Source organism: Haemaphysalis longicornis, unplaced genomic scaffold (assembly GCF_048455015.1).
Source record: "Haemaphysalis longicornis isolate Haplotype H1 unplaced genomic scaffold, Haemaphysalis longicornis Haplotype H1 scaffold_12, whole genome shotgun sequence".
NCBI classification, from domain to species: domain Eukaryota; kingdom Metazoa; phylum Arthropoda; class Arachnida; order Ixodida; family Ixodidae; genus Haemaphysalis; species Haemaphysalis longicornis.
In genome coordinates, this window is record NW_027526225.1 from 87,330,131 (window position 1) to 87,343,517 (window position 13,387).

Genomic DNA, 13,387 nt, shown 5'->3' on the forward strand with positions numbered 1-13,387 from the left:
GTTCTTAGGCTATGTTCGAGAAGGTAGTGTCTTGATCTATTAGAGGTGAACAATGGGAGCGCACAGCGTCCGATACTATCAGGTCAGCGTAGCAATTAACACCGTGAACAACTTCGGCACGCGCCCAATGCGAGTCACGTGAAAATTTTTGCGGGTCGGGAATGTGAGATAATAGAGAGTTTTAGCAGTCCATCTGTTCCGTCGTGTACGTAGTTACCGTGATGACCTGGACCCGACTGCAGGGCGAGGATGAAGGGCGAGGAGGCGCACCCCTCTGTGGCGAATTCACGGCCATGGCGAGGGCCGGCCCGCGGAAATAATCTCCCTATCGCGACAAATGCACGAGTGCCCAGACGAGTCCCGGTCAACACGGTAACTACGTACACGACGGACAGACGAACTGCTAAAACTATCTAATGTCGTTGCACGTGCAACGCGCATGAGCAGAGCCTCTCTGCGACGGCGTTACACTGCTCTGATAGTACCCGCCCACGCTCCCTTGTGTTCTCTTTAGGGAGGTAAAGATATACCTCCATATGAGGAGCTTTTTTTTTTCGAAATGAGCCAAATCCAGAAACCGAAACTAAGTTTGATAAAACTGTGGTGACGATAAAAACTCGGCAACTTTCCTCTTGATTGCAACAAAATATGTCGGATTACGCCCAAAGAACGTGTGCGCAGATCGTATTTCGTATCGCAAACGAGCCAGCTCTGGTTGTGACACGGACGAAAATGAGCCAAATTGTTTCCCGATGCGAGTGTGCTTTTGGTTTGACGTCATACAACCAACATGACAGCCTCCGTGTTAGTTCCCGCCTGACATCTCGGAGCTGTCAGTCGGGATTAATTAATCACTTAAGATATTAGCGAATGACTAATTAAAATTATACTAAATTAACTAATTTAATTTTTACTTATTTGTGGCCGTAAACTGCTCTAGCTGACATGTAAAACATACCCAATAACAGCGTTGCATATAGGTCCCGTAACAAAGTTTTGCTATTTTCTCAAATTCTGTTTAGCTGCACGTGGGTCATTTCGAAAAAAAAAATTAAAGCCGTTCCACTCATTGTGAAAGCTGTCGGAAGTGCAGAACAGCGATCCGCTATAATGGGCTGTGGCGCGGTTATCCGCTCATTATTACCGCCCATCATGCTCTGCGCCGCCCTCTCTCACTCCTCTCCCGATGAATTCAATGGAGGTTTGTCCAATGCAATTCAAATTTCCCGCTTTCGCAGCGCTCACGCGCCCCCTGCCTGAATCTGTGCCAGCCGGCGTTGCCCTGCCACTTTTTTTCGCTTACTATCGTAAATATAAACCCAACGAGCGTTCCTAACTAAATGAACGCGGGCGCTGCGGGATCATAACGTGTATTTTGCCTCAAGTGTACCTGCAGTTTTCTTCGCGCTAAACAACGGGGAAATGTATGACAACCGCGCGAGCGGCTCACGAGTTTCGAACGCTTGTGACTATATAAACCGCTTGGCTTTCGAAGCCTCTGGGTTACGCCGCGACGACAGCCGCTACGACGGGATGCCGTGTGGCTCTATGTGGGTCCAGTGAGTGAGCTACGACGACAAGCGAGCCCCTAAAGTGCTCTGAACTTAAAAAAAGAACTCCTTATATGTAGTATGAGTTGCAACTGCCCCCCAGTATGGCTACTTCTTTCAGAAGTTGGTGATATAAGAGGTAATAATTTCATAATTGTCCCTTTTCGTTCAGGATCATCCTACATGCTGGCCTCCTGAGCCTCCCAATGGATGTGCCTCTTTTCACGCAGGGTCGCGAGATTGAGAAGCTGGCGAAGCTGGCCACGCGTGCCGCCAAATCTCAGATCTGCTTCACTCTCACGCTGGGAGGCAACCAGTTCCTCCTGCGAGACGAATCCCATCACGGTCTCGGAGCCACGGCTAAACACGTGAGGGACGCCTCCTACGCCGAGGTACGTAGTACTGCATCGCTTTATCACCAGACGTGTAGCAACGTTCTTTGGGACTCAAGAGATGTCTCGGTGCGTGGGCTGCGAGTTGACATCTAAGGGACCATAGCTACGACGACGGAGTATCTACTCTGCCCCTTCGCGCTGTGCTAATACCCCCAAAGTCATTTCCAATCAATCAATCAATCAATCAATCAATCAATCAATCAATCAATCAATCAATCAATCAATCAATCAATCAATCAATCAATCAATCAATCAATCAATCAATCTCATAGCATGACAAGTACAGAAATTCGGTATCAATTCAAAACGCCGAAGTTTCCTGTAAAGCGTGCTTTGCCTGCACAGCATGCGTGCGTGCGGGAAAGGCGGATTACATTTGCTCGGGCACTTCGTTCGTTTTGACAAAGTTCAAGGCAGAGCCCCGCACAAATTTGAGAAAACATAATACCGCTAATAATGGCGCTAAAGATAGTGGTGCCGCACATAGTAGCGATCAACTAATCACGCGGGCATTTGTGATAAAAGAACAGTCTTTCCCAGTATTAGTGGCGTACGCAGGATTTAATTTCAATGTGGAGATGGAACCACAAGAAAAGAGAGAAGAGCTTGAAAGACAAAAGACAACAGAAACTAGGAAAAACAACATATGACAAACAACAAATTGAGAAATTAAACCAGAACACATCGGTATGCCATGGGCGTACTCCACGTTAGCTTCCCAATATTTTGTTCGCTTTTTTTTTCTGGGACATTCCGAAATGGCTCATCTTAAAGGCAAGAGCAGACATTGAAGTCCCTTGACGTGGCCACGGGGCTGGCGACAGAAATATAGTTGTATATAGTTGTATATATAGTTGTATATAGTTGTATATTTATTACTGGTAGTATAGTTATTAGTAGTAGTAATTATGGGTGATATGATAGTAAGTGGCCTCGGATAGACCTCCCCCCCCCCCCTCCGCCCTCCCTCTTCCCCCGACCCTGCGGCTTCAAAACCACTTCAAAAAAACTTCAAAACCACTGCAGGGCTCCGCTATAACCGGCTGATATCGCTGGGCAAATGCTGTATTTTCTAAGCCGGACAATGATTTAAAAGGTAAGGTCCCCAGTGACAGCCCTACTTAACGCACGCTGCTTTAACGCATTAATAGAAAAAATTGCGCCCACCTCCCCGCGAGGGGAACCCTGTGTAGATGCGACGCATCGTGGGGTTCTCTTGGTGTTTCCGTTGGATTGATTCTGAAATCGCGTGAAACGTGTCGGGAACGCGTATGATTATTATCTTTTATGATTATTATTATGTTTTATTGGTCAATCTTGGTCAATCTCTCTAAGTGGTATGCTTGGGGCTTCGCTATCGCAACGACCTTTACTCCATCATTGTTGCTGTAAGTGGGAGCTTCTTTTCTTTTATTGCGAGTGTTAATCATTGCCCCATCATGCGTTGTATCAGTAGCTTCTTGACGTAGTTTGAATGAGTCAAGGATATAAGGCGCGTTCGTAGCATTCGATTCTGTCTCGGTTTTGTGGCGCAGTGGGAAGAGCACCACGTACCTCGCCTTCCGCCCACAGGGTCGTGGGATCGAAACCGGGCGCCGCTAACTATTATTTTTTTATAGTGTAGGGGAAGGGGTGTGGACGAGAGAGGGGCATCGGAAAGGAGAGGGGGTGAGCGGTGGAGAGTGCAGCTCGCGTGGCGAGGAGAATGGGGGAGGGGTGGACGACAACAACGCCGACGCTGCATGGACAAGGCGAGTGAATGAGATGCAGTCACATCTAAAAACTGACCTCAAATGTATGCCAAGTGTGAACACGGGGACTGGGTTCATTGAAGCTCGACAATATTTAGTATTTTGTCAGTTAAGCTAATGTCAAATTTAAAAAGATGTCGAGGTAGGCGAAAGCGTACCCACATAAGATTTGATGAGAACATATAACAAAACATCTAAGTTGAAAAAGTTTAAGAATTGATAACTGAAGGCTACGTTACGACTGATCTCATTTACGGAGAATAATGAAATTGAGTGAAAAGCTGCAATCACGTGGTTTTAAAGACGTATCACAGTAGTTTTCGGGAAAGGACCTGCGGTAGATAGGGATGTAATGACGAAAGCCTAAGGAACCCCACAACGCACGGGACGACGGTTTTAGAAAAACCACTACCAGTAACGAAGCCCTAACGAAGAATAAATCAGAACCACGTACGTAAGCAGCGGTACGAAGGGCCTCGCATTGTTCTGCGCCGTTGCTTGGACATTGCGACGCATAGATACTCAAGCGCTTCCCAAGTGAGCGGTGCATTGCGCGGGTGCTTCATCATCACGATACCTTCAAGCCTGCATGGTGACATCATGTGTCCGCTGGTGTCGGGACAATTATTTTACAGTATACGTACTAACGGTGAGGCATGCTTCATTTGGTTGTGGCGGATGTTTGTAAAGGGGTCATGAAGGCAGAATGCAACCTTGTTCATTTGATTTGATTGTAGGGTTTAACGCGCCGACGCAGCGCAGGCGATGAGGCGCACCGTAGTGGAGGGCTCCGGATTAATTTTGACCACCTGGGGATCTTTGACGTGCGCCGAAATCTCGAACACACGGGCGTTTTTGCTTTTCGCCTCCTTCAGAAAAGCAGCCGCCGCGGCCGGGAATCGAATGAGGAAAATCGAAGAGAGGGCAGTTACTTTTTTTTTCGTCTTTCTCAGAGATATGCGAGCTTACCACTTCACGTGCACTTGTAATATTTGGCTCAGGCATTCCTGGCAGTGTAATCTAAACGTCGCACAGGTTTACTTGCACTGCCCAAAGAGCTCGGTCCCTTTAAAAAACGCTAGGGCGATGCTGCAGCTTACTTGGGAACCAATGAATAGTAGTTCGAGTTGCAACGCCCGCTTAGACTTTCCATAATTTTTGAGCTTTCATTTTTTTTTGTACGACATCCACCGTCTCAGGTATGCCGCAGACATTGGACTGAGGTGAAGTACATCGAGCCCGCCATTGGCTTCTACGCGCGTAGCGGGCGGACTTGGGTCGGCTACGACACGGAGAGAACCATCGCAGCCAAGGCAAGCCACTTCTTTTTTTCTCGGCCACTTAATTTGTCTGTAACCAGAGCGCTAAAACTTCAGCGTCGAAATGTACTCTCGGTGGGCCTATTACCTTGTTAAGTTGGTCGTAGCTTTAAACGCCAATACAATGCATATTTGTTCCGTCCATAGTTGTAAATGTTTCTACTCCTGATGTAGGGTGGTTTTGCCTAGTAAACATAACAATTCCAAAGTTAACGCGTACAAATTTGGGTCACCGAGATGTTCCTTCTGGGGCTAGGATTTAACTTGGGCCGTTAAGACCAAGGTGCTGATCCGAGTGGACCGGAAAAATCATCCCACATTCCGTGGGCTCGAAGTGCTTGAAACTTGGAGTTTCTCCTGTGCTCACAGGTAGGCCTAGCCTTGCCACAACATCGTAAATCTATCGAGGTTTTCCTTAACCAAACACCTCTGTGTGCGCACATGTAGAAACGTCCTATTACTCCGTCCCTATACACGACGCCATGTTGCCTACGACGTCTGAATCAATCACTAATGTGGTACTTTCATATTGTCCATCTGGCTTTGTAACAGTAATGCTGTTCGGTTTGAAAAATTTATTGCTTAACCGCTGATGCAAATAGTGCAACCACTATTCGTTGTAAGAGTAGCATTTCTTTGTCCTTTTCGTAATGGCAGAAACAGCAAATAAACCGCACTGTATGTATTCTTGCTAAACCCGTTAGCACATTTTTTTGTGGGGATGCCTTTTTGTTTTCTTAAGAACGCGAGATTATGAATCGGTGAAAGATAAGAACAGCTGACAAAAAGTTGCAGATGGTCACCAGGGTCGTCTAGCATGACCTGATTTACGGAATACTCTATTATACTTACTTATTCCTTTACTATTGTGAAATACAAATAATTCGGAGAGAACGACGAGTTCTCACTCTAAACAAGAAAAAAAAAACACCTCCTAATTTCACGAAGCCGGGTTTTATAGTTCGGCGTACCTTAGAGCATGCAGGTAGTTGTAAATCCCGAGTTTTCGTTTGTGTCTCGTGGTAGCTTAAGAGCAACTAAAGCCACAAACGAATGTCTTTAGCTAATCTAGATATTTGAAGCTACTGACAAATCGAGGGAAAACGAACACGGGTGCTAGCTTTCAGATAGCGGAGCTGGTTGGTAGCTAGGCCGTAATACTCCGTCATAGTTAAAGCGTCCCCTCCCCCATTCCGCAGCTACGCCAGCTCTTTTTTTTTTTTGTTGCTGTTGCTTAATTCCCACCTAAAAATGGGCGAGCTTTATTACTTGGAAACCTCGTTATCAAGAGCGAAAGGTCTGTTTGCCTTCGTTTTGCAAAGACTATGTACACGGTGTTTCATTAAAGTTAGTTTCTTCAACCTTCCGCACTCGCGCTCCGGCGTTGGCTCGGCATCCGTGGCGAAACTGAGTGACCGAGCGCCGGCGAAGCAGCCGTTAAACCCTTGCCTAGTCACGTGGTACAGCAGCAGCAAGGCTCTGCGCTGGCGCCGGGCGCAGCTGCTGCGCCCCTTCGCAGCGGATCACCCTGCGTGACGTCACACCTGCCACATTTGCGCTTCGGCGAATCAAGGTCATTGGGACATGATAAATGACCTTGGAAGACATGGCGTAGTAGAGATTTCGCTCTAAATGCTGCCGACACCCCCCAGGTAAACTCTTTCGTCACAATCCACCGCAAGGGTGATCGCTGTACCCCAGACCCTCGCTGAAGTGACCTGGGTCGTATGCAACGGGAAAACAAAACGCAGCCGTCGACAATACGAACGTGAACATAAAATCCCGAGTTTTGTTCAATATAGGTGCAAGTCCAGCTCTGGTACCAAAACCTTGAGCTAACCGCGTTCGAGTAAGCATGGTTAATACTACGCCATGCTTCATTTCTTGTTGACTGTAGACCGTCTCTGTTCTGGGCGACGTGGAACACTTGAATTAAGGTACCAAAGCCTCATAACGAATGAACTCACTCTAACCCTTTCGGCCTTGGTGGTGTCAAGTGACACCATCCCATAAAAGTTACTCTAACTATAGCACATAGAGAACGAAACCAAAACTGCCAGTTTGGGGGGGAATTGTCCTTAAATGGTGCCTATTGCGATAGATATCACTGTTGTTTTATTTTAGTGGAGCTACACGCTACAAGGGAGAACATGCTCCAATGAAGACGAAATTACGACATTGAGATTAAAAAATTGCGGTCCCAGTTTTTATTCCCAAGCTTGTAAATATATAAACACGTGCACTACGAAGGTCAGTTTTATTTGTAGGGTCATTTAGTTACAACATTAGGGGAAATATGCAAAAGCGATGTCTCTGCTCAACATAAAATTTTTAATTGGCAGGTGTCCTAATTAATTGCCTCAATAATAAATCTGTTAATACGTTTACTTCCAGCTCTATTTTTGTTTGTGGGCTTTTGGGGTCCTAAAATTTAGGAAAACACACAGAAAACACTGTTTTGATTGAAATAAAAAAATAAGGGCTGAAAGGGCTTAATGACTGAATCGGAGCTGAATTTCCTCAACTGCAGCTTGCGAACCAGCTCACAACGGTTCAGTATCGGTTCCGCCATCCTGCATGCACGAACAGGGGAACGACAACTGCAATTGTTTGTCTGCTTGAGCACCCCCTCGGCTAGGAGTGCAATAAAAGCCGTGAACTAGGCTAGCACTCGTCTGCACCGCCGGTGAATCGAACGGCGCAGTTCAGGTGGCGCCAGCTGCACCACTGAAATGAATGGTTATGCGCCGCGCCACTTGCACTAGTTGACAGGATGCAGACGACTCGAACGGACCTAATGTACGCTCTACTGAGTATTTGCATTTTTCGGTGCGTGCAACCACCCCTTCGCGACTTGCAGGTGCGGCTGGCAATGCGAAAGCATCCCGACTTCTGCGTGATGCTGGTTCAAGTCGACAAGGACGACTTCCGTGGACTCTGTTCCGAGAAGCACTTCCCGCTCGTCCAGAGCGTCAAGCAAGCCATGCGCCTCTACCACCGAACGCCGCCAGGGCGTGACACGAAGCGCCAGCGAGTGGTATACGGACGGAAGTTGGTCTATAGGGCGAGTGAGCGGCCAAATATTCCAGCAAATAAATGAACAGTGTGGTCAGCGGTGACTGTTTGTCTGGTTTAAAAAATTAGCAGTGGCTTAGCTCGGCTATGCCAGGATATACGTTGGGTGAGCTAAGGTTCAGCTGGTTATTGTTAGCTTTCCTGGTTGTCTAGGATCAGCTTGATTATCATGCTTACTGCTGTTTCAATGACATATACACACGGTATACGCATTATGTGACACATGTATATTTATCAAGCGGCTCCGGCGCAGCGTCACCAGTCGCCCCAGAGCTAAGATGGTTCCACAGGCGCACGCCGGTGTTGCTACGACGCACGAGCCATCGGTTCCACACCCGGCCGCGTATTCCCAAACCATATCCCGTAGGGGCCCAGGCCGACCACACCCCCTTCAAACGGCGACGTCACAGCGTGACGTCACTTTCTCGCCGTGCGCGACTTCATGCGACGTGGATTTTTTTTCCCTCGTTTTGGGCGGCGGCCGATGGTTTCGCTCCATGCGCGAGGCTGGGGCTGAAGCGCTGGGGAGCTGAGGCACATTTGGTAGAAGTTAAAGGCCCAACCACCTGCAGCGTACTTTCGGCGTTTTCTCGCGTGGCGACGCGAGCTGACGCGTGAGCAACGCAGATGTCTACGCTCGCCAGATATCCGTCGACGCAGCGCGAGAAAGCAGCGGAAAGCTGGCAGCGGCGGTCGGGTTTCACGTCCTTCTCGTGCTTTGGGGTCATTCCTTTCAGCAGAAGAGAATCAATTTCTTTTTAACTTGCGGTTATCGGCTGCCTTGAGACAAATTGCAAGCTATTTCTGTTCGAAAGCGCTCATTCATTTGTGGCTTGTTTGGTTTTCATCGGGGAGATCGGGTATTTGCGATGGCTTTTTTTTTTTAGTTAAATAAGGGAGCTCTGGCTACGTCGCTTGTAGTATTAGCATGATGGGGCTTGACTGCAAGATTGCTGCGTGACGACCAAGCCTTATATCAACGCCAGAATGCTAGCGGCGCATGCCATTCCATTCGTTGCTACCGGCTTGCGTAGGGAAGACCGAGGTTTTGCGATAGCTTATCTTGACTCAAATAAGGGGGCTGTGGTTGCATCGCTTGTAGTAATAGCATAACTGCCCTCGGATCCAAGATGGGTGCGTAAGAAACAAGCGTTACCACGGCTGAAATCTCTCAAACATGACCAAAGCGAATCACTCGACAATATCGCGAGTTGGCAGCCTCTGTCAGGGTACCGAATACTTGAGGCCCGCGTCTTCTCCTGGCCTCACGGAGACTCTCTGCGCGCTCATTGAGGCTGATGAAGAAAAACCAGGGGAGTTTAAAGACGATATCCGATTAATTAAAGAAGAGCTCCGGGGAGAGCTTGAGAAGAGTTTTTGGGGAGCTCTGGTGCGGAGCAGGGAACAAAAGGTAGAGTTCGAAGCAAGGCCATCGAAGCTTTTTGCAGCCTTCGAAAGGGAGAACTCGGCACGGAAAAAATATCACGGAGGTCAAACATCCTGCAGGCATGGCAAGAAGCAACGAGGAAGTCGCCAGAGCTTTCGCTGACTATTATGCAGAACTATTCTCTCGACGGTCAGTCCTAGATGCAATCCCAGCTGAAGTGCTAAATCAAATTCCCAAAATACCTGAAGAAACCAAAGAGTTGATCAACACCCCCATAACAGAAGCGGAAATAGAGCGTACCATCAAGAGCCTACAGCGGAACAAATCTCCTGGACCGGATGGCATCATCTCAGAGTTCTATATGAGCTTTAGAAAGGAACTGAGCCCCATCCTAGCCGTGGTCTTCGAAGAAATAAGAAAACAGAAGCGCCTGCCATCCTCCATGCGGACAAGCCACCTAGTCTTAATCCCCAAAAAAGTACCCAGGGATTCTATCCCCGACGTCGCCGATTACCGTCCGATCAGCCTCCTCTCAACAGACTACAAGATCCTGGCCCGAGTTCTCGCCGGACGGCTGGAGAGTGATTGATTGATTGTGGGGTTTAACGCGCCGACGCAACGCAGGCGATGAGGCGCGCCGTAGTGGGGGGCTCCGGATTAATTTTGACCACCTGGGGATCTTTAACGTGCGCCGAAATGTCGTACACACGGGCGTTTTTGCTTTTCGCCTCCATCAGAAAAGCGGCCGCCGCGGCCGGGAATCGAACCCGCGACCTTGTGCTCAGCAGCGCAACGCCTTAGCCACTGAGCCACCGCGGCGGGTTACGGCTGGAGAGTGCACTGAGCGCTGTAGTTGGTCCTCACCAGACATGTGGTTTCAAAGGGCGGTCCATCAATTCCAACCTACATCGCATGAGGGTATCCGTCGAGGCGGCTGAATCAGGTCTGCTACCTTTGGCCATTGTTCAACTGGACCTGAGGAAAGCTTTTGATCAGGTGGACCACAATTTTCTACTGGATCTCCTCCAACACCGCGGAATCGGTGACACAATGATCGATTGGATCCAAACTTGCTACGAGGACATCTCTACCTGCGTAGTAACAAATATGTCTGTGGGAACGCCCATAGACATCCGCAGGTCGGTGCGCCAGGGCTGCCCCATGTCACCCATCCTATTCACTCTCTATCTTGAGCCACTTTGCCGTATGGCCCTTGCATCCGAGGTCATCAATGGCCTGAAGATGGGAGACGAGGAGCTCCGCGTTGTCGCCTATGCGGACGACGTGGCCTTCATTTGCACTCGTGGATAACAAGTGGGCGAACTAATTAAACTAGCAAACCAGTTTTGCCGCTTTCCGGGAGCAGAGCTAAACCTACTTAAGTCGAGGGGAGCTTGGTTGGGTGATTGGGCCTCCAAACCAAGTTGCCTATTTGGAATGGCCTGGGAAGAGGAGATGTCCAATTACTTGGGCGTCAACCTCAACCAAAGCGCCGCAGTCAAAAATCGGTGGAAACCCAAGCTGTCAGCTGCGGAAAGAAAGCTGCAACCATGGAGAAATAGAAACATCGCTCTGTTCACGAGGGCTCATGTGTGCAATGCGATTGCATACCCCGCAGTGCTGTACGGGGCCCGCATAACTTCCATCGACGCAGACACCCTGAATAGGCTGCACCGGTCCTGGGCGGTATTTCTCTGGCGGTCCACATTCGAACCCATGCGCCGCTCAAACCTCTTCTGGAGCCTAGAAAAGGGTGCGTTTGGGCTCGTCAACGCGGAGCTCACACTCACTATCCAACGATTCTTGTACTTTATGGGTCTACGCGATCCGTTCCTAGTGGCAGCCACGCAGTGCCTGGGCACCAGACATTTGGCCCCGTGACTTGCCACGACAGGATCACTTTGCTTTGACACGCGCGGAACGAGGTTCTACAAAGAAATCGCGCTAGCCTTAGCCCTGCTCGAGCAGCATTTCTCTTGGGATTATCTGCTCAAAACAAAACCCAGAAAACTGTATTGGGACCTCGTGGAGAAGGTCCTGCCGCCCCCTCTCTACCGACAACCCCCAATACCCAACGATGTCTTGAAACGAGTAACACGACTCCCTGTGCCCACCGCCTCAAAGGACTTTTTCTTCCGCCTCCACATGGGGGTGCTGCCCGCAAAGGCACGTCTGGAGGATAAGGGTTTCTTTCTCCATGGCGGCGCTGGTTGTCTCCTGGAAAACGGGAAACGGCAGAACACGTCCTCACAGATTGTAACACCGTGGCCGTCTTCTGGGACGAGCTGCAGACCGCGTACACCGAGCGATGGGACCTGTCGTGGTCAGGCCTCCGGCACCTGAGTGCGCCCACAGAGAACAAGGCGCTTCGGGACTGCGTGCTTGTCCTGGGGCTCCACTCGCTGTGGAGGGCTCGAGTGGATGCAGTGGAGTGCGCCAGGAACCCCAGGCCTACCTGGCGGCACTTCACGGCAAAGGCTGAATGTACAGTGAGCGTGTTGGTGGCATCAGATTCTGACACGGAGCTTCGCGACTCACTGCAAAAAGGATGCCAAGCACTGCAGCGCTTTAAAGAAAAAGAGATGCATCGCTGGCAACGGCTGTGATGTTGCCTCACTAGTACTTTGTAGAGACGCTTCTCCTCTCTGAACAGGCGTTGTACATCCTTGCCCAGAGTTTACACTCATATGGGAACATGTTACCTTCACATGATTCTCAGTTCATGTACTCTGATATTACAGTGTCTCAGGATGTCATATTTTCCTGCTTGTTTGTTCGTTGTTGCCACCACAGTCCCATTACGTTGCTTACTCTTCGGCTCAAGTGAAGGCACGCCTAAAGGTGGTTGGAGTCCCTGTGGCGACAGTATGTACGCGTACCAGCATTGGTCACCGCATCGAGCGTGCCAGTGCATTATGTATATATGTATATCCTTGTAAATAAAAAAAATGTGTTTGAAAAAAAAAAAAAAAGCGTGGTCGAGTGGTTGCACGCTTGTGTGCTGGCGTTTTGTTTTGAAATTCCATGGTTCGAATCTTGGCAAAACCTCGTTTTTTTTTTTGCAATGAGGGTTTCACCGGCTCTTTTCTTTTTCAAGCTAAACAAAGGGGGCCAAAGTGCCTTGCCGTTTAACCTACAATTGACGTTCGACGGTAACCTCAGTATCAAGGCAGCCCCGAAATTTGCTTCGCTCACACTTTGAATATATCATGAAGCTGCAGTCGGTACGTAACATCAAGGTTAAATCAAGTAGCAAGTAAAGTTGTGCTAAGTGCGTCTTCGTTCATCATCCTATCTTTCTTTGTTCAGATTTGACAGTAATGACACAATTATAAAAACGGATCAACATGCTCGCTGATGTTAACAGCAGATGAGCGACCGACGTAACGCGTGTGCTTTCCATACTTTTTCGTGCATTTTTTTTTCTGATTAGTAAAATGTGCTGTTGGGGTAGTTGGTGCATATTGCTTCAAGAAAACGAGCGCTGAAACCAGGACAGGAAAAACGAAAAACGACGTCTCGTCGTTCTTCGTTTTTCCTGTCCTGGTTTATAGCGCATCTGTATCGTCGTTCTTCGTTTTTTTTTTCTGATTATTTGACCAATAAGCTGTATATAATTGTACCTTTCACAAAACTGCTGTTGTGTGTTTGGAAGAGCAATCTATAAGGTGCAATCTCAAGCAAAGCAATACTAAATGTGTCCACTAGCTCAAGAGAAATAAAATTACACCATCTTCCCGTGGGAACCCTGATGAGGATGCGAAGCATCGAGGCGGTTCCGTGTGGTTCCATTGTGTTGCCGTTATGTTGAGTGATCTGGTTTTTACTAGCGCCAGAAGGAATTCCGCGTCCGGGTCCACACCGGTGGCAAAGGCACGCAAGTACTGTTGTGTTATGGTGAGTAGGCGGT

At 48.6% G+C, this 13,387-nt stretch overlaps 1 protein-coding gene across 1 annotated transcript in view; it reads left to right on the forward strand.

Moving 5' to 3' along the window:
• The window catches only part of LOC144161718 (acidic mammalian chitinase-like), a 43,591-nt gene extending 35,420 nt beyond the window's left edge, over positions 1–8,171 (forward strand). The window contains exons 9-11 of the mRNA XM_077692334.1: positions 1,781–1,942; positions 4,896–5,009; positions 7,876–8,171. Of these exons, the coding sequence (XP_077548460.1) occupies positions 1,781–1,942; positions 4,896–5,009; positions 7,876–8,115 (516 nt within the window). The 3' untranslated portion in view covers positions 8,116–8,171. The remainder of the gene's footprint in view (positions 1–1,780; positions 1,943–4,895; positions 5,010–7,875) is intronic.
• The last annotated feature ends 5,216 nt before the right edge of the window (positions 8,172–13,387 follow it).